This window comes from Amphibalanus amphitrite, unplaced genomic scaffold (assembly GCF_019059575.1).
Source record: "Amphibalanus amphitrite isolate SeventyFive unplaced genomic scaffold, NRLGWU_Aamphi_draft 000207F_arrow, whole genome shotgun sequence".
Lineage (NCBI taxonomy): Eukaryota > Metazoa > Arthropoda > Thecostraca > Balanomorpha > Balanidae > Amphibalanus > Amphibalanus amphitrite.
In genome coordinates, this window is record NW_024881702.1 from 141,908 (window position 1) to 155,165 (window position 13,258).

General features: G+C 62.1%; 1 protein-coding gene across 1 annotated transcript in view; it reads right to left on the reverse strand.

Annotated features, from left to right (window-relative positions):
• The window catches only part of LOC122385078 (constitutive coactivator of PPAR-gamma-like protein 1), a 35,762-nt gene that overhangs the window by 3,568 nt on the left and 18,936 nt on the right, over nt 1-13,258 (reverse strand). Inside the window, exons 10-13 of the mRNA XM_043373079.1 lie at nt 10,867-10,992; nt 9,909-10,032; nt 7,346-7,497; nt 726-1,173 (exon numbers count right to left, since the gene is read on the reverse strand). Of these exons, the coding sequence (XP_043229014.1) occupies nt 726-1,173; nt 7,346-7,497; nt 9,909-10,032; nt 10,867-10,992 (850 nt within the window). The remainder of the gene's footprint in view (nt 1-725; nt 1,174-7,345; nt 7,498-9,908; nt 10,033-10,866; nt 10,993-13,258) is intronic.

Here is a 13,258-nt window from a genome sequence, read left to right on the forward strand (position 1 = left end):
GTCTCATTCTGTTCAGCTCGCCAAGGCGCATCGAATGATATGCATGATGACCTTGAAATCACGTGACCTTGAGGTCAAGCGACCATATGCAACGTGACCTGAGGTCAACCTTTGACCTTGACTTCTCAAGGTCAACACATATATCTTTCGATGCGGACTGACGAGAGAATTACGATGGTACTCAAAGTTTTGGCCTAGCTTGATTACTTCAAAAGTTATTCGTAAAAAACTGTCTTCGCATCTAGAGCCGCTAATTTGGCTATTTTGACCCCTGTGACCCCTGAGTCAACCTCCAAAATGCGGCAAATGCGTCATAGGACACACGTCATTGCTGAATTTGAAGCTGACTCGCAATATAACAGAAAATCCCGACCGCAAACTAACACCAGCCAAATTGCCCCACACCCCCGGCCAAATAACCCTGCTAGTGGGGCAATTTGGCCGCCTTGCAGACCTTTGTAATAGTCACAATTTCAATATAAGTAATTACTCTATCATTTCAAGTTCACTGTCCAGTAAAGTAAAATGAATACGACACCTGCCAGCGTTGAGAAAATGCAGAAATGTGTCGTCAATTTTAAGTTATATCGTTTTCTAAAAAAAAAAGCGGCCAAATTACCCCACTCTCCCCTACCCAAATACCCCACCCATAGGGCACACTGCGCACCTGAGCCCCTGGAGGGGCACGTCAGGGCCATCTCATGCCTGCTGCTCCGGTCACCCACCTGCTGCTTTTTGCCGCTGGGCGCGTACGGCCGCCGCGAGGGCGCCTTGGGCAGGCTGGAGCGGCCGTACACCTCTCGGTGGTGGTGCATCCCGGCCGGCAGGAGGCCGCCGCCGCCGACGCCGCCCCGGCCGCCCCGTCCCGACGGCGTGGCCGCCCACGAGCCCACCACCACGCCGCCCACCTCGAGACGGCCGCCGCGCCGGTCCAGCGGCGGGTCGGTGGCGGCGGCGGCGGCAGCGGCCGAGAGCGCCGCGCCGCGCCCCCGACCGCGGCCGGCGGGGGCGGGGGCGGCGGCGGCGGGCGCGCCGAGCAGCGGCGGCCGGCCGTACTGCACCGGCAGGCCCTCCAGCACCGCCTGGCGCGTCATCTCCAGCTGCGCCACCATCTCCACGCGGTCGTCGCAGAGCTGCGTCACGTTCCGACTCTGCGCGGCCTTCAGCAGGTAGCTGCCGGAGAGGGACGGCGTCAGGGAAAACTGCGGGCCGCGGCGGGCGGCAGCTCACGGCAGCTCAAAGAGCAGACACACATACTGACCCCCACATGAACCGGTGCCAACCGACACCGGGGCGCAAAACACAATACGAACCACCGTTGGTCATTTGATAAATATGCATTTGCAAGGTAAATAAAAAGCTCCGAAAAATAATCAAACAAAATACACATTATGGATAGACTGACCAGGACCGGGCGAAAACTTTGGTTCACCGTCAAACGACATGCATACCTCGCCATCAGTAGCTAACTCAATTCGGTGTCCTATAAACCTAAAGCACAACGCTTAAAACATACTGAATGAAACAACCCAGGCAGCTGGCACGTGTCCTGTCGTGTTTGGCCTATTGGCGTCAAATGCACGGCGCCGATGAAGTGCGCGGCTGGGGACGGGCCGCCGCGCCGATGAAGTGCGCGGCTGGGGACGGGCCGCCGCGCCGATGAAGTGCGCGGCTGGGGACGGGCCGCCGCGCCGGTCAGACGGTCAGACGGTCCGACGGACGCGCCTGACGCGCAGTAGTGGACCGCCCGACCCTGATCCCCTCTTGATGGCCGCTTTTTGGAACTGAACTGGACTCGGCGGACCAGAGTCCGACCGACCCGGAGCACGGCACGGGAAGGTGCGCACACGGAATGTACGAGACCCGGAGCACGGCACGGGAAGGTGCGAACACGGAATGTACGAGACCCGGAGCACGGCACGGGAAGGAGCGCACACGGAATGTACGAGACCCGGAGCACGGCACGGGTGCGGGCGGTCGGACCTGCACCGCCGCACACCGCAGGGCATCACCGGCCGGAGGGAAGGGGAGGGAAGGGAAGGGAAGGGAGGACAGTGGGCGGCAGGGAGGACGGACAGTGGGCGGCAGGGAGGACGGACAGTGGACGGAGAGAGGGCGGCGGCCTAAATCGCGCCAGGACCGCGCCTGCCCGGCCGGCCGTAACGACGGCGGCGGGTCCCCCGGTCTCTGCAGGCGGCTCCCAGAGGGGCAGATGTCCCAGAGGACCGGAGACGCTCCTCCTCCCTCCGTTCCCCCCCGCGACAGTCGGCTGGCTCAGAGACACGGACCCCCTCAGTGTCAGTGACACTCCCGGTGTGACCGGACACAGCCAGCCCTCGGAGCCCGACCCGCGCTCGGCTTCCGTCTGCGCATGGCGTGGCCCAGGGGTCCATCCTCGGCCCAATCCTCTTCCTCATCCTCATCAACGACCTTCCCTGTTTCCTCACCCATGGCCGACTCCTCTCCTACGCAGACGACACCCAACTCCTCGACCACTCACTTCCAACAACCCCAGACCTCTCTCAGCTCAGATGTCGTGTCGAGCAGTCAATCTTCGATCTCCAGCTGTGGTTCCAGGCCAACAGTCTAAAAATGAACCAAAACAAAACCTTTATCACTCTCATCGGAACCCAGCAAACTCTAAAAAAGACCGAGTCATTCTACGTCTCACTCTCCGGTAACGACATCCGGCCAAGTCAGACCGTCAAAATTTTGGGTGTGCTGCTCGACCGACACCTGACGTGGGATCCCCACATAACCATGGTCGTGCGTCGCTGCAACTCCATCCTCGCATCCCTCCACAAAATCCGGCACCACCTCACACCTGACGTCCTTAAACTCCTAGTCCAAGCCCACGTGTTCCCACACATTCAGTATTGCCTGTCCGTCTGGGGAGGAGCCGCCAAGTGTCAAATGCAGCGCGTCCAAAAGACGATGAACTTCGCCGCCAGACTTGTGACCGGGACGCGACGGTCCGAGCATATATCGCCGGCGTTGGAGTCGCTTGGTTGGGAGAGGGTGGATGTGATGCTGCGCCGCCATGATCATGTTCACGTCCAGAGGGCCCTGTATAATGACCAATGTCCTCCCGCGATGTCGGCCATGTTCACCCGCCGGGCCGAAGTGTCGTCACGTGACACTCGCGCGGTAGCAGCCGGGAAGTTGCAGCTCCCGAAGTGGCGGCTCGCAAGAACTCAGCGGGAGTTTGCATATAGAGCGGCAGCATCGTGGAATGCGAAGGACACCGCCACAGGCACCTGATTTTAGAATGTCAACCTGCTGATGTCAACTTCCTACATGCGGATGATGCGTTCGCGAGTGTTTTAATGTAATCGTCGATGTGTTTTAACGTAGCTTTTGCCATTGTATCAGTATCATATATTTTTAACTGGATCTCATTTAGCTCTTATGTCACCATGTCACATTCCTGACCGGATTCTTAATACCCACCCCGTGGTAGAATTCTAATAAATGACTTTGACTTTGACTTTGAGGCTGGCGACACGGGCCCTCCCGCCTATCGGAGTCAAACACGGGCCAGCCGGCCCCCGCCAGCTCACCGGCCGGGTCTGACAGCTCTGACCGGAGACCTCCGCGACGGCGCCGCGCCGCGGGTACTGCCCAAGTAAATACATATTGGAACACATCAACGCCACGAAATGTGAAAATCCAGTTTTAACCCGTTCCTATGTGCTCAAAAGATCTTTAGACGAATATCGAGAGTAAGTTATGAAGAAAAACGCCAACTCATAAGGCTGAGCAGACAGACTAGATCACAATCTACTAAGCCTAAAATGAAAACAGGAATAAATATAGCCTGTAGGTAACCGGACGCAGTCGACCAGTTACTTGACGGTCGGAAAACGGCGACACCCACAGTGCCCGGGGCGACACCCAGGCAGTGCCCGGGATCGGCACTGCCTGGGGCATAACGTACGCATGGTAACCGACCATGAGGCCGAGCGACAGCCGGACAGATGGACGGACGACGCCACGACGGGCCGATACAAATAAATAAAGAAAAGGCCGGAAAAAGGAAAGGGGTCTGAATAAGAAAATAATAGTAGAGGAGAACCTAACGTTCCGTGCTGATCGCTTTACGTCCGTAACCCGGTCAGTAGGCCGTGGCCGGTCGGCACGGAGACGGTCCCTGCGGCCGCGGCCAAGGGGGGGGGGGGGGGGCACGGGCGCCGCGGCAGAAGGAGCGAAGACGCCGCCCTGTGGCGCAGCCGCCTTACGTCAGAAAGGCTCACCTGGGAGCGGCTTCTGCGCGTCGGCCGTTTGACGGCGCACCTGGGACGGGCGGTCGGGGCGGACACTGGCCGCTGATGTGGCCGCTCTCGGCCCGACAGACGCGGCGGGGCTGGGTGGGCGGAGGGTGAGCGCTGACCGCGCGCTGTCCGCCCCCTCCGCCCGGGGACGGGACACAGAGCCGCCGCCGCCGCTCCTTCCCGGTAACCGGGTCAGTGCTCCCGCCAACAGCGCCCAGTTGACGTTGGAAGCGTTCACCCGATCCATACGCCGGTAAACATATAAACTAAGTATAGTCTGCGGCGCAGGGCTTTCGTCAGAGCGCCGGCGGGACGTTTCCCGGCCGCTGCGCAGTGCCGCATCATTGGAGTTGTTATCGATCGCCTACTGACCGGCGAGGGCACAGGGGCCGCGCGGCGGCGGGCAGCCGTCAGCGGGCAGCCCAGTGCAGACCGGCGCCGGACAGCACCCAGCCCCGGGCCCTGACCGGGATCCGATACACGGCTAGACATCTGTACCGGACACAGGATACCCGCAGCGGACACCGGGCAGACGGGCCGGGTGCACGGCTGTCTGGGGATCCCCGGTGGGTCGTCCCCCCGGGCGGAACCCCCGGGCGGGAGGGAAGGAGGGCCGCCCCCGGAGGGGAGCCACGGGCACACAGCTGAGCAGCCAGCCCCGGCGGCGGGCGGCGCTTTGAACAGCAGAGCGGCGCACCAGCAGAGGGTCTCCGGGAACCGACCCGGTATCGCTATCAGCACGGACGGCAGACGTCCATCCGCCGGCCGGGAGATACCGCGACAGATACGGAACAGCGGCCGCCGGGCCGCCGGCGCGGGGGCGCTGTATACACAGGGCGACGGGGCGCGACCCGCAGCGTAACGGTGAGCTTCCCCGCCAGCTTCAATCGGGCGCCGAACTGGTGCTCGGCGCCAGGGCTGTCGTGATGAACGGCGACAGACGGCAGACGGACGATCAACAAACATAACGGCAGACTGCCGACAGGGACGACCGAAACACAGCGGCACACTGCAGAGGATGACCAAAACACAGCGGCAGACTGCAGAGGATGACCAAAACACAGCGGCACACTGCAGGGGATGACCAAAACACAGCGGCAGACTGCAGGGGATGACCAAAACACAGCGACAGACTGCAGAGGGTGACCACAACACAGCGACACACTGCAGGGGATGACCAAAACACAGCGGCACACTGCAGGGGATGACCAAAACACAGCGGCAGACTGCAGACAAGGAAGACCGATGACACTGGTGTTCAGCTGAAAGCGCATTACTAACAAAAGGGTTGGGAAATGACTTCTTAGTAGGAGATTCAGGCCAACAGGCCTGCCGTTTGGGGTGGGAGCAGCATACACATTTACCCAACTACGTCGTGGTGCACCACGAACTAGACACCAGCTGCGAAATAATGCAATAATCCGTGCTTTGATTGCTACCGTCATTCTCACTCGGCCGACTCCAGTGAAACACTTCTTACCGAGATATACCGAGACGCAGGTGGCCAAAGCGGTACAACTGGGGGCAACGTTATGATGAGCTTTCTTAGCCAAGTCCACACTAAGTACCTACGCCACGCCTGTCACACGCTTGTCAACATTCAGAGACTGCCCGGCGCAGACTCTCCGACCGCGTGGGAGTCAGTAACTGCAGTCTGAAACGGTCTATTCCAGTGTCAGAGGCACCGACTCGCACGCAGCGGCCGATGGTCAATACGGCCTCGGCGACATTACAGCAAACAGTTCCCGGGAGCCGCCGCCGCGGCGGGAGCGAGCCGCTCTGGGAACCACGCCGGTCGGTGACGGACGGACGCGGCTGACCCGAGCTGACGGCCGCTCTCCGACCGACCCCGGGGAGGCACGGCGCCGCGAGCCAGCCCCGTGTCGGCAGCAGCGGTCGGCGACAGTCGGCTGCTCCTTCCAGGAACGGGAGACACAGACCGCTCAGTGAGCTCACCTCAGAGGTGACCGGCGAGGACGGGGCGCCACCAGTGACCAGGTCAATAGCGAGAACGGGGCGCCGCCAGGTCAATAGCGAGGACGGGGCGCCGCCAGGTCACTAGCGAGGACGGGGCGCCGCCAGGTCACTAGCGAGGACGGGGCGCCACCAGGTCACTAGCGAGGACGGGGCGCCGCCAGGTCAATAGCGAGGACAGGGCGCCACCAGGTCACTAGCGAGGACGGGGCGCCGCCAGTGACCAGAAACGAAACAGGACGCCGCCAGTGACCAGGTCACTGGGTCGATAGTGAGGACAGGGCCAGCCGAAGGGCGGGGCGCCGCCAGTGACCAGGTCACTGGGTCAATAGTGAGGACAGGACGCCGCCAGTGACCAGGTCACTGGGTCGATAGTGAGGACAGGGCCAGCCGAAGGGCGGGGCGCCGCCAGTGACCAGGTCACTGGGTCAATAGTGAGGACAGGACGCCGCCAGTGACCAGGTCACTGGGTCGATAGTGAGGACAGGGCCAGCCGAAGGGCGGGGCGCCGCCAGTGACCAGGTCACTGGGTCAATAGTGAGGACAGGACGCCGCCAGTGACCAGGTCACTGGGTCGATAGTGAGGACAGGGCCAGCCGAAGGGCGGGGCGCCGCCAGTGACCAGGTCACTGGGTCAATAGTGAGGACAGGACGCCGCCAGTGACCAGGTCACTGGGTCAATAGTGAGGACAGGGCCAGCCGAAGGGCGGGGCGCCGCCAGTGACCAGGTCACTGGGTCAATAGTGAGGACAGGACGCCGCCAGTGACCAGGTCACTGGGTCAATAGTGAGGACAGGGCCAGCCGAAGGGCGCCACGGCGCGTCCGACCCAGTGCCCGGACTGGCCACCGCCGCCGCCGCGCTGCTCAGGTCTCCACCCAGCCCGCCCGCGGTGAGAGGCTGGCTGCCGCGCGCTGGCGGCACCGGCGACCGGCCGTCACCCCAGCAGGCGCCGGACAACCACGATCGGTATCAACACCAAGCGATCCAATGGCCTCCTCCCTGCCAGCTGCCGGCCTATGTAAAGTATGTAAAGCCCCTCTGACCCTCTCTGAGCCCACTGTCGGCCCCGCTGCCCCCCCCCCGTCTCCGTGCACTCACCTGTGGAACAGTTTTCCGTCGAAGAAGAGCCACGGGCAGCAGACGGCCCACGGGACGGGCGCGCCGCACGCGTCATTGGCGAACAGCGCCGTCTCGACGCCCTGCATGAACAGGTTGCCCAGCTGGACGCCGCGCGGGGTCACGGCCGGCAGCTGCGGACGGCAAGCCACAGTCAGGTCACAGGTCAGGTCACAGGTCAGGTCACAGGTCAGGTCACATACAAAGCTGGGGACAGCAGGTCACAGGTCAGGTCACAGGTCAGGTCACAGGTCAGGTCACATACAACAGCTGGGGACAGCAGGTCACGGACGGCAGCTGAGGACGGCAGGTCACAGGTCAGGTCACAGGTCAGGTCACATACAACAGCTGCGGATGGCAGGTCACAGGTCAGGTCACAGGTCAGGCCACAGGTCAGGTCACATACAACAGCTGCGGACGGCAGGTCACAGGTCAGGTCACAGACAACAACTGGAAACGGCAGGTCACAGGTCAGGTCACCGCCGGCAGCTGGTGAGGTGATGGTCACAGGCCACAGCTCACCAGTCACCGCCCACCGATTGGATGGAGCTCCGCCTTCAACGGGGTGAATCCGCGATCCACGGTCAGGGATCAGGCTGCGGTCACGGCGAACAGGGGCAGTCGGTACCGGGGGTAGTGCGGGGCTCGGGTGCCGTCATCCGATAGGGCTGATGCCGTGTGTCTGAACGGATGCCCGCGATTCGGTGAGGCAGCCTGGTGCGCCGGCCTGCGGACTGGTAACGGAGGGCCGAGCACTGGACGCTGCGCACCGGAACTGACACCCCGCTCCCACAGAGAGGCGCCGGATGGCAGGGGAGCCGGTCGGCACTGTCCACAACGGCGGGCCCCCGAGGGAGCCCGTATCTTACAGCGGTGAGTCGCGGGGAGCTGCTCAGACAGCACCAGTCGGCGATTTCACCGCATGAGTCGGTGTCACTGAGTCGGGGAGCTCAGACAGTGTGAGTCGGTGTCACTGAGTCGGGGAACTCAGACAGTGTGAGCCGGTGTCACTGAGTCGGCGAGTACACAGCGCGAGTCGGTGTCACTGAGTCGGGGAGTACACATCGTGAGCCGGTGTCACTGAGTCGGGTCGGGGAGCTCAGACAGTGTGAGCCGGTGTCACTGAGTCGGGTCGGGGAGCTCAGACAGTGTGAGTCGGTGTCACTGAGTCGGGGAGCTCAGACAGTGTGAGTCGGTGTCACTGAGTCGGGGAGCTCACTCGCAGTGTCAGTCGGTGTCACTGAGTCAGGGAGCTCAGACAGTGTGAGCCGGACGTGTCACTGAGTTGGGGAGCTCAGACAGTGTGAGTCGGTGTCACTGAGTCGGGGAGTACACAGTGTGAGTCGGGGAACTCAGGCAGTATGAGTCGGCGTCACTGAGTCGGGGAGCTCAGACAGTGTGAGTCGGTGTCAGTGAGTCGCGGAGCTGAGACAGTGTGAGTCGGTGTCACTGAGTCGGCGAGTACATAGTGTGAGTCGGGGAACTCAGACAGTGTGAGTCGGTGTCACTGAGTCAGGGAGCTCAGACAGTGTGAGTCGGTGTCACTGAGTCGGCGAGTACACAGTGTGAGTCGGGGAACTCAGACAGTGTGAGTCGGTGTCACTGAGTCGGGGAGCTCAGACAGTGTGAGTCAGTGTCACTGAGTCGGGGAGCTCAGACAGTGTGAGTCGGTGTCACTGAGTCGGCGAGCTCAGACAGTGTGAGTCGGTGTCACTGAGTCGGGGAACTCAGACAGTGTGAGTCGGTGTCACTGAGTCGGGGAACTCAGACAGTGTGAGTCGGTGTCACTGAGTCGGCGAGCTCAGACAGTGTGAGTCGGTGTCACTGAGTCGGGGAGCTCAGACAGTGTGAGTCGGCGTCACTGAGTCGGGGAACTCAGACAGTGTGAGTCGGTGTCACTGAGTCGGCGAGCTCAGACAGTGTGAGTCGGTGTCACTGAGTCGGGGAGCTCAGACAGTGTGAGTCGGCGTCACTGAGTCGGGGAACTCAGACAGTGTGAGTCGGTGTCACTGAGTCGGGGAACTCAGACAGTGTGAGTCGGTGTCACTGAGTCGGGGAGCTCAGACAGTGTGAGTCGGTGTCACTGAGTCGGGGAGCTCAGACAGTGTGAGTCGGTGTCACTGAGTCGGGGAGCTCAGACAGTGTGAGTCGGTGTCACTGAGTCGGCGAGTACACAGTGTGAGTCGGGGAACTCAGACAGTGTGAGTCGGTGTCACTGAGTCGGGGAGCTCAGACAGTGTGAGTCGGTGACACTGAGTCGGGGAGTTTGTCACCGAGCTCAGTCAACGAGTGCCACTTAGTTTGTGAGTTCGTCACTGAGTCGGTTGAGTTTTGCCACTGAGTCGCTGCCACCGACTCAGTGAGCTTGCCACTGAGTCGGTGTCAGTGAATCGGTGAGTTTGCCGCTGAGTCGCTGAGGTGTCTGGCTCACCTGCAGCTCCTGCAGGTACTGCGTGTCGGTGAGTGGTCTGGCTCACCTGCAGCTCCGTGTCGGTGAGTTGTCTGGCTCACCTGCAGCTCCGTGTCGGTGAGTTGTCTGGCTCACCTGCAGCTCCTGCAGGTACTGCGTGTCGGCGAGTTTGGGACAGAGCGCCTGCGCGATGAACGCGTCCAGTTCCGGTTTGTAGATGGACGGCTGCTGGCTGCCGGACGTCTGGCTCAAGATGAACCTGAGGACGACACGGAACCGTCGGACCCACGGCCGTCGCCACCCACCGGCTCACAAAACCGCCGGACAGGACGGCAGGGCCAACGCCGGCTCTCAGACGTCCGTGCTCAAAGCTCGGCGTTCACAGCCGGACGGTTCGGGTGTAATGGTGGCTCGTACAGGCCGGCTGGTACCTGGGTAGCGGTGTGTGGCCCGGTCCCTGCCCCTTGCTGCCGATCAGCAGTGTGTGGCCCGGCCTGCCGGCACCTTTGAGCCCGGCCGCGGTGACAGCACACAGTCGGGCTACCTGCACCGAACGCTCCGACGGCGGCCGGTGTCTCCCAGGGGCCCAGTCTGCTACAAACACACACGGGGCAGCCCGCCCGCCCGCCTTCACACGGCGCCGACAGCGGGCGCGGCGCGGACACAGCAGCGGACACCCGGCGCGGACACAGCAGCGGACACAGCAGCGGACACAGCAGCGGACACCCGGCGCGGACACAGCAGCGGACACCCGGCGCGGACACAGCAGCGGACACATCAGCGGACACATCAGCGGACACATCAGCGAGCGCGGCGCGGACACCCGGCGCGGACACAGCAGACACCCGGCGCCGACAGCACCACGTGACGCGTGACACCGGAAAGGGAGTGCAGTGAATACCCGTCCGGCCACAGCGACTGGCCGCAGCCTCAGGCCAGGGAGAGCCCCCTCCCGTGGTACCCCCGTGGCTCCCGCGGTACCCGGCCCGGCCCGCCGCTGTGGTGCCGGCCCCCTCCCGTGGTACCCCCGGCCCGGCCCGCCGCTATGATACCGGCCCGCTCCCGTGGTACCCGGCCCGGCCCGGCGACTGACCGCAGCACGCAGGCGAGCACGAGCAGGTGCTCGGGCACGTAGACGGTGTTGCGGATGGTGGGCGTGTCCGACTGGAGGCAGCTGAGGAACGCCCGCAGTCGCCGCTTCTTGTCGTCCTCAGACGTCCTGCCGGAGGCGCCGGGCCACGTCAGGCACGGGGTGCGCAGCGCGAGACACACACACGCCCACAGGGGACAGCACCGGGAAACATAGCGGGAGACAGCGCCAGAACACACGGACCGGCAACATACAGCGGGGGACGGAAACACAACAGGGGACCCAGGACAGCACCAGAACACACCGGCAGGGAGCGCACGGACAGGGCACGTTACAGTCACTGGGACAGTACCAGAACACACCGGCAGGGAGCGTACGGACACGGCACGTTACATATACTGGGACAGTACCAGAACACACGGACAGGCACCCGATAACAGCGCACACGGACAAGAACTCGAGACCAAAACACACGGCTGGGATAGTACCAGAAGGTGACGGAATCCCGCTGATACGGCCGCTGCCTGTTTCAACAGAAGGCTTTATCATTATCAAACTACAAGGATTCGCTGTTCTGCGCCACAATCTCGTGTTTGACGTCCGCGGGCAGAAATTTACGACACATGCATTGTCAAGTCCAGCGGTGGCTGGCCTGGTCCGACGCAGTTCGCCGGCCGCTGCGCCGTAATCCCCCTACCCCTACCCGCCTCCGAAGCCTTACATCCCAAACGGGCGGCCGATTATGTAACTTCAGACAACACATAACAGCGCGAACATTCGAGTGCAGCTTATTACATAACAGGCGAAACAAAACCATCACGGGAAGCTCCCTCACTATCAGCATCCGCGTAACGCGGGCTGCCTCCACTACCGGCCGGCCGCCGCGTCCCAGTGCGTTTCCGGTCCGGAAGGCGCCCATATCCTGACCACATGCGCCTCCGCTGCCAGTGGCCCGCATCGGTCAGCTACGATACGATGGTCAGTTGCGGTGTTGCGATGTCAGTCGGTCAGTTGCGGTGTTGCGATGTCAGTCGGTCAGTTGCGGTGTTGCGATGTCAGTCGGTCAGTTGCGGTGTTGCGATGTCAGTCACTCAGCTGCGGTGGTGCGATGTCCTCGGTGGTCGGTGGGCTGGTAGGGTAGGACCGGTCACGTCACGATACCCCGTAAGTCAGATGGTAGCAGCACCATCAGAGTCTGACATAGGCGCCGTCACGGGCCGGGACACGGCGCCGAATGGATGCCGGACCGGGCCGATCCGGAGCGATCCGGACCGGACCGGACCGATCCGGATGGTGACCTGATGGCGCCCCTCGCTCGGCCAGGGCCTCGGGCCAACTCGGGCCGGGCCGGGGGAAGGGTGGGCAGCGCTCCACCCGGCGCCAGAGCCCGGAGAACTGCGCAGAGCGGCGGGCACCAGCCAAATGACACGCCACAGCACGTGACCACGTCTGTTGGGGACATCCGGCAGTCTCCCCGGCGAGAAGGCAATGACTAATGAGGTAACCTGAGAGCAGCAAACTTCCCATTCACAGATATGTTCACAATTGATTCCTTATGTGTTGGCAACCTTGACTGATAAAGCAATTAGGTCCATTTGAATGGCGGGTACGCACTTTGAAGTTAGAAACACGTCTACGGCAAAGAACCAAAGGTTTCAGAGGTCCCAGTTTTAAGTATGAAGGCCCTCCATGCCATGGCTGATACGGCGTTTACGTCATTACAAAAGCAATGCCTAAAACTCACCAACACGTATTTTAGGTATCATGTGGTAATATGTCCCGAATAAGGCTCTTCCTGGGATAAGACACCTACTTCCTGGACAGGTAATAAATGAATCAAGAACGTCCACAAAATAAACTATTGCATAATCTCCGCGAACTCCAGCTGTATCCGGCGTCACAGCATTGGAAGATTTGGCCGATCGGCGGAGAAGCTACCGAGAGAGCTGTGACGGCCCGTGTGAGGAGCCTGCGCGGCCCAGTTGTGTCCGTCTACCGGTACCGGTGGGCGCCGCGCGGTGCGTGGGCGCCCTGTTTCATCAGACGCCGAGCCGGCAGGTGGGTAGTGGAAGCGGCGCACTGCGATCGACCCGCCGTGGCCAGCCGCTCCCAGCACGCAGTTACGGACAGCAGCCTGCTCAGAGGAGGAGGCGCAGCCAGCGTGCCGCGCAGTTGTTCAGACCGACGCAGCGGCGGCAAACGATCCGCCGGGGTTATTAATGCCATTATCGACGCATGATTAGAGCAGAGGCGTCAGATGCGCGTCTGCCGACTGCGCCACGGCCGGTGAACATCCGGGGAGCCGCAGCCGCAGCCGCAGCGCGCAGCGGCAGGTCAGCGCGGAGACTGAGCTGCTGCTCACGGACACCGGCTCCCAGACAGGGGGCCGCTCTCC